Below are 7851 nucleotides of genomic sequence, written 5' to 3' on the forward strand. Positions count from 1 at the left end.
TGAGGGTGTGGGCGCAGGATTTGACTACTGATGCGGGGACAGAATCTCCTTTGCAGTTGGAGGCTTTAAGTTTGGCGATGGTGTCAAACACTACATTTTGGGATACTGGTGTGAAGTGGAATGGGGAGCTGGTGAATTCCTGATGTGGTCGATTTAGATTAAGGAGGGCAGGTTTGTTGGCTAGTGATTGTTTTTTGGATGTGATTTTTATTTGGAGTAGTTCAATTTTGGCTGTTAGTGCGTCTTGAATAGTGGTGCACCATTCCTTGCTGGGGATGGTTGGGTTTATGGCTGGGGTAGGGTTTTCCAATTCTTTTAGAATGGCAAATAGTTCCTTGGTATCTGAGGTCGCATTGCTGATCCTATTATTATACGCATTAGATTTGTAGGTAATAGTAGCTGTTTTATAGGTTTTGTTTATTTCTTGGTAGGCTGTTTCTGCCTCTGCAGTAGGATGCTTTCTGTAGGCATGTTCACACGCGCGTTTGGTTCTTCAGTATTTAATCTCATATTGATTGATTGATTGCTTTGTTATTTATTATGCGCCTATTGAGATCTTTCCAACTGTTTCTGAATCTGCTCAATGGCCTTGGCTAGCCTCTGCACACCCGTAGAAGAAGTACATGTTGAATGTTAATACAATGGGATGACTTGATGAAATCAATTTGAAGGTTCACAGACACTCCATAAAGGGAATGGTGTGCTCCCTAGGTGGTTAAAATATTCGGAACGCCATTGTTTTGAAGAAAAAAGGCACATTGGGACTCATTTGGAGTTTGGTGGTATCTCAGCAGTAAATCCGCCAAGATACCACCAAACTGTGACACCGGTAGTACCATTTCACTCTGTGATGGCGGAGTTAGGCCCCATTTAATTGGAATAAATAGGAATCCATGGGGATTTTTGGGCAGAATTACTGTAGCAGGCATTCCGACTGCGGTAATTCTGCTGAAATTTGACAGAAAGAGGGTGGATTTACCTCCAGCTCTGAGCAGGAGGTGAATCCTCCAACTTTTCCCCAAACTTATATTTGGGCGGTGCGGTAATATGGTGGTAACAGTATTACTGACACATTTTACGTGCACCGCACAAACTCGTAATAAGGCCCAATATTGTCTGCAAAGGTCCAATTCTAAAGTTGCAATGTCAGGAGCAAACCAGTAATTTCTTAGGGTGGAAAAAATGCAGCATTTGTGCCCCATGCAAATTGGAAACTCCAATCACCAGTGTGCATGATTTAAGGAAAATCAGGCAGTTTGTGTGTACACCTCTCAGAAAGGTGGGGTTGTGGCTTTGCGGGGTGAGCTGGGTGCCAGGAACCCTGCTAGGTCCCCCCATGTAGCCGTTATGTGATAGAGTGTGCCCTCCCTGGGGGCATAGTGCATCTAGAAAGAGCATTGGTGCGGTCCCAACAGACTCACCTTGGTTTTGAGATGGATGATCAAACATTGTCAATGGTTTGTGATTTATTTGAATATACACTCTTTGAAGAAAGCACACAATTGCAATAATACTTTATGTGGCTGACCTATAGTTTTCACTTTCTGATCATTAATGGAATACATTTTAATATGCATTCATTTACTTTACTTTATGATAGGTTGTGAGGAACTCTGCATAGAATATCAGAATATCTTGGTGTACTATGAAATGGCTGAATTTCACAAGGCTCCATCCTTCTACATTTATTCTACTTGGAATACCCGGGATGGAGTTCGCCCACTTCTGGATTGCCTTCCCATTTTGCTTCATATATGTCCTAGTACTTCTTGGCAACCTTCTTATCCTACTGATTGTAAAAATGGAAGTGAGCCTTCATGACCCAATGCATTTTTTCCTGTGCATGCTGGCAGTTACTGACCTGACGTTGCCCTCCTCTTTTGTGCCCAAAATGCTTGCACATTTCTGGTTTCAATCCAGGGCGATCCTCTTTGAGGTGTGCCTTCTTCAGATGTTTTTCATTCATTCATTCACAGCCATAGAATCTGGAGTGTTAGTTGCAATGGCCTTTGACCGCTATGTTGCCATTTGTTTTCCACTAAGATATGTGTCCATCTTAACTCACTCCACAATTGGCAAGGTTATGTTCCTAGTGGCCATTCGAGCTGTGTTCCTGACCATGCCCATTCCCCTACTCCTGGTGCAACAAACCTTTTGTGAATATAACATCATTGCACACTCCTATTGTGAGCACATGGCAGTTGTGAAACTGGTTTGTGGGGATGCCACTACAAATGCATATTATGGTTTTGTTGTGGCCCTGATGGGGGCAGGAACTGATCTGGTGCTTATTGCTTTATCGTACTTCTTGATCTTGAGGTCTGTCCTACGTCTGCCAACCAATGAGGCACGCTTTAAGTCCTTCTGCACCTGTGGGTCACACCTCTGTGCCATACTACTCTTTTATGTACCAGCATTATTTTCCTTCATAGCCCACCGGTTTGGCCATCATGTGGCTCTTCACATTCACATTGTTTTGGCCAACAGTTACCTACTGCTTCCACCACTCCTCAACCCACTGATTTATGGTGTGAAGACACAGCAGATTCGTAAACGAGTACGAATTATGTTCTGTAGGAAGAAAGTATGAACAGTGTTTCCACTCTGAACTTTCCATGCTCAATTATGCTTGTCGTAGATCCATTTGGATTTGCAATTTCATGCACAATGTCAAAGTTTTGTTTTACGTTTTATTTTTAAATAGAATATGATTAGGTCTATTTATATATCTTCCTGCATCTTTATTGAATTTTTTAAAAATGTTCAATGTCACAGAACAAATGACTCCAAATGGTCTGATTGAATATTCCGAATGTTTCGGACAGTTTTCACCATCCACTTGGAAATGTGATGTCAAAAGCTTGTACCATGTAAATGTTTGAAAATATATAGAGGCCGATTCATGGAATTAATGTGCGCTGAAAATTTCAGCGCAAGCATGCGAAAGTGTGTCATTTGCAGCGAAAGCATGCGAATCGCAGTGCAAGGGCGAAAATCGCAGCAAAACCCGTGCACAGCGATTCATGGAAGTCTGTGCGCGTGGAAATCCATGGATATGCGCTGAAATCCTGTTCGGCGAACACTGGTGCACACGCCTTCAAACAGCGTGCGATAAGCTCACAGTGAAAGTGCACATAGTGCGGCGCACACAACAAAAGTAGGCGTAACACGGGGCGTGACACGCGGAATGGGGAACAATGCGTGAAAATGTGGGCTTCACGGGGGAACGCCCACACGCTTGCCTACAACACGTATTCATGGAATCGAATAAGGCAAACCAGCACATGGGCAAAGATGCGCACAGGCCTAAACACGTCCGCCACACGAAGGCAGGCGGTAGCGTCCCTGCGCATGAAAAAAATGTGCACCAACAAAAAGCACGTACATACAGCTATGATGAACATCCCATTCTTTGTCCCTCTAGGACAAATGACGTGCAAAGGGGTAAGCGACAAACACGAACACCCGCTGTGTGAAAAATAGCATGTGTGTGTATTTCGGGGGTGAGCGGGAAGTTTCACACGCGATAGGCCTTGGGTGAGCGGGGTACTTGTATAACTGGGGTTCTCGTGAAGTTTCACACGCGATTGGATCCGGGTACGTGTATTTCTGGGGTTCGCGTGAAGGTTCACACGCGATTGGCCCTGTGCGAGTGGGGAACATGTATTTCTGGGGTTCGCGTGAAGTTTCACATGCGATAGACCTAGGTTGAGCCGGGTACTTGTATAACTGGGGTTCGCGTGAAGTCTCACACGCGATTGGATCCAGGTACGTGTATTTCGGGGGTGCGCGGGAAGTTTCACATGTGAAAGGGCCTGTGCGAGTGGGGTACGTGTATAACTGGGGTTCGCGTGGAGTTTCACACGCGATTGACCCTGTGCGAGTGGGGTACGTGTATTCCTGGGGTTCGCATGAAGTCTCACACGCGATTTCAGCAGGGTATTTCAGGGGTGCCGGGGAGTCCTACATTTGGCAGTGTGTGTCCTCCCAGGTGCTCCCTCTACACCCTCCACAGCCCCTGCAGGCAGCCCACACCACAGGGGACTACCCTGCACCCCTGGTCATGTCACGCAGGCAGCCCATCCACCATGGGCATGCCCCCAGCCAAGCAACATGTCAGCTTGCACTACTGATCACCAACGCATGACCCCCTGCACCCCCACCCCCCAGCAGTGCAGTGCACCTGCCAGCAGGCCCCCACTCATGTCCCCCTGCACCCCCACCCCCCAGCAGTGAAGGGCACCTGCCAGCAGGCCCCCACTCATGTCCCCCAGCACCCCCACCCCCCAGCAATCAGGGTCACCTGCCAGCAGGCCCCCACACATGTCCCCCAGCACCCCCACCCCCCAGCAGTGAAGGTCACCTGCCAGCAGGCCCCCACTCATGTCCCCCTGCACCCCCACCCCCCAGCAGTGCAGGGCACCTGACAGCAGGCCCCCACTCATGTCCCACTCATGTCCCCCTGCACCCCCACCCCCCAGCAGTGCAGGGCACCTGCCAGCAGGCCCCCACTCATGTCCCACACATGTCCCCCTGCACCCCCGCCCCCCAGCAGTGCACGGCACCTGCCAGCAAGCCCCCACTCATGTCCCCCAGCAACCCCACCCCCTAGCAGTGAAATACCGATCTCATGACACAAACCAAAAGTCAACTATGTACATCAACACATGTCCGTCACACACATACACTGGTTGGCATTGCTTGTGTAAACCCACACTTTCACATTTACCCAATGAGCAAATCCCACACACTAAAAAATTAAAATGTATTATGTACATAAAATCAAAAATGAAATGAAAGCATACCAAAATATGAAACATGAAATGAAAAGCATGTGAAAAAGATTATTGAATGAAAATGATAACCAATCCAAAAACATTAGAAAGAAAAACAGTCCAAAGTCACCCTCCAACAACGCAAATACAAAGGAAATGTAAAAAAAAATCTCCATTGCTTCATGTTCATAATAATAAAAAAAAAAAATATCCATAGTCCAACTATTTACAATCCATTGTCCGGAAAAAATAAATCCATTGCTCCATGTCCATAATGCAAAAAAAAATGAAAAATTAATACATGATGCAACTATATACAATCCATTGTCCAAGGATGTAAAGGGTCCATGATCCCAACCAAACAAATGAAACCTACCTAACAAACTACCTAAAAATATAACTATATTCAAATTTGTGTGGCATTGTCCATTGACCACAAATAAAAGGAAAACCGAAAGGAAACCTAACTCTAAAAACTATTTACAAGGGCAGCGGGCTAGTCCGACGGCTCACTTTTGGATGTCCCGGGCCAGGGCATCATCGAACTCCTGCTCAAGGTCCTGGAGGCGGTCCTCTTCCATGGCCCAAGGGTTCGCAGGGACGACGACATGTGTCTTTCCTCGAATTACACGCTGACGTGCACTTTTTTCACGTGCCAAATCACTCCGTATCAAGCTGGCCACGCGAAAACACACGGAAGACCACGCTCCTGCCCTGAAGGCCATTTTCCTGCCCCCCCAGAGCCCCGAGCACGCTCCCACCTGACATCTGCTGCTGCCTGATTGCCTGCTGCCCACGTGCCCTGCTATTTAGTGCCTGCACATCAGCCATCTGCAGGGGTCCAGTTGCTGTGTCCCCCCCTGCTGGAACAGAAGACTCCCGACTGGGATATCATCGCTCCACAGCCCAGCCCCAGGACACAGTTGCCCACCCATGCCTGCCTCGGGGGTCGCCATGTCGGGGCAAACACCATCTGAGACCACTGGCGACCCCCAGCCAAAGGGGCAGAGGGCCACCAGCTTCAGTCAGAAGGAAGTTGGTGTCCTGGTGGAGCATGTCCTGGGGTATTATGATGCCCTCTTCGGAACATCATGCGCCAACAAGGAAGGACGGGATAGGATCTGGGATGACTTTGTGGTTGCCATCAACGCGTAAGGGGTGGCAACCGCAAAATCAAGCAAGTCAAGAAATGCTGGGAGGGCTTGAGGTCCAGGACCCTCATAAAGGCTCAGCGCCTCGTGGAGGGGGGCCAGGGCAGCATGAGTACCATCCAGATGAGGGTCCTGGAACGTGTAGGCCCAGCGCTCCATGCCCAGATCCTTCGGAGGCAGAACCATCTGGAGTTGACCGGTAAGTGGCCAAGCATTGCTGTGTGAGACAGGGCATGTTGCAGGGTGCTGGTTGTCTGATACTTGGCTGTATGTGTGACATAGGACATGTATGTATGTGTGTGTGCAGGGACATCATGGTCATGCATGTGAGACCAGTAATGTGTGAACCACATGGTTGGTGCATGTGTTACAATGCAAAATGCGGAGCAGCATGCGGAATGCACACATTAATGCATGCCTGTCTCTGTTATTGGACATGGATGGGGTGTGAGAGATGGGTGCTGCTGTCATGGACATGCACGTGTCCATGTCTGTGTGTCTGACTTGCGTGTCTGTGACTTGTAAATGCCATGGATGCATGACACATGTCTGTGACAATGTTCAGATTCACTGATGCAGCCTACTCATCCTTTTATCCACTGTGTCTGGGGTGTACGAGGCCAGATGGATGAAACTACGGTGAAGTGTGTGCATGTGATAGGCATGACCCATGATGCATGTGAGTTTCAAACCAGCATTGTATGTTTCAAGAGTCCCTTGGACATGTATGCTAATGTTCATAGCATTCGCCATGCCTGTTACTGCATGTGTTTTGCCTGCACTGACCCATGTGTTGTGGAGGGTCATGATGGAAGTGATGTTTGACAGTGCCACTCATCTGTTATTGCTTCCGGTCTAGGGGACCATTGTACAGTACCCTGATGCTTGTGTTCTATGTCTCCCTCTACACAGCGGCAAGTGATGAAGAGGGCCGAGACGGCGCTGTGGAGCAAAGCGGCGGGGATGCCCCCACTGGCCGGCGACACAAGGCCCAGTCACCCTCCCAGAAATTACCATTGTCCGGGAGTGAGGGGACTGGTGCAGCGTCTGCCACTACGGCTGCAGCGGAAGGGGTGGGTGAACCCCCACAGGGGCTTGCAACGGCGGAATCGGTGTGGAGCCATCCAGGTTGGTGGTTTCCACAGAGGAGGAGGAGGCTGCTACTGAGCCGCACATGGGGCCTGGTGGGGGTGGTAACACTGGTGCAAGTGGCGCAGTCAAGTGGCAGGGGCAGGAGGCAGCATAGGTCGCCGTGGAGGGGCCTGTGCATGTCACTGTCCCTGACACTGTGACTGCACCACCATGCACCAGCAGGCATGCCCGATCCCAGGCCCGTCCGCAGGTAGGGGGGATGTCTATGTCATCTGACACTCCTCTACCTGCGGACGAGGGGACCCCTGACCATATGGAGAAGGTCCTGATTGGTGTCGCGTTGCACATGCGTGACATTTGTGATGACGTTCGTGCTTCCCGGGGGGAGCACGCACGTCATCACAAAGAGCAGCGTGCCAACGTGGCCCAGTTGGGAGTGTCCATGGTCAGGGGTTTTGTACATGTGTCGGGCACTCTGGCGGCCCTCTCCCCCTCTGTGGAGACTATGCACCAGTCGTTCTACATGCCGTCTTCCGGCCCAGATGCCACCAGGGCCCCCTTTGGACCTGCCCTGACCAACGCAGCCAGCTCGGTGGGGATCCCATCCCTACCACAGTCGGGAGTCGGAGGTCCAGCAGGGGTGGACACCCCAGCAACTGGACGCCAGCAGATGGAGGATGTGCCGGCATCATCGGGCAGGGCACGTGCACGACGGCGTCGGTGGATTCCATCAGCCTGGATGCCGTCGTGCTGGCAGAGGCAGTTGCGTCGGAGGCAGCGGCAGGCTCAACGTGGGAGGCATCATGGCTCGGGGCCATCTACATCAGAGGGGC

The 7851-nt window shown here is 50.0% G+C and overlaps 1 protein-coding gene across 1 annotated transcript; it reads left to right on the forward strand.

The window, feature by feature from the left end:
- Nucleotides 1-1645: 1645 nt before the first annotated feature.
- LOC138527967 (olfactory receptor 52K2-like) lies at nt 1646-2590 on the forward strand. Its single transcript, XM_069639371.1, has one exon. The coding sequence runs from the start codon at nt 1646-1648 to the stop codon at nt 2588-2590; it is 945 nt and encodes a 314-aa protein (XP_069495472.1).
- Nucleotides 2591-7851: the final 5261 nt, after the last annotated feature.

The sequence above is a fragment of the Ambystoma mexicanum genome, chromosome 7q, assembly GCF_040938575.1.
Source record: "Ambystoma mexicanum isolate Mex_15411 chromosome 7q, UKY_AmexF1_1, whole genome shotgun sequence".
Lineage (NCBI taxonomy): Eukaryota > Metazoa > Chordata > Amphibia > Caudata > Ambystomatidae > Ambystoma > Ambystoma mexicanum.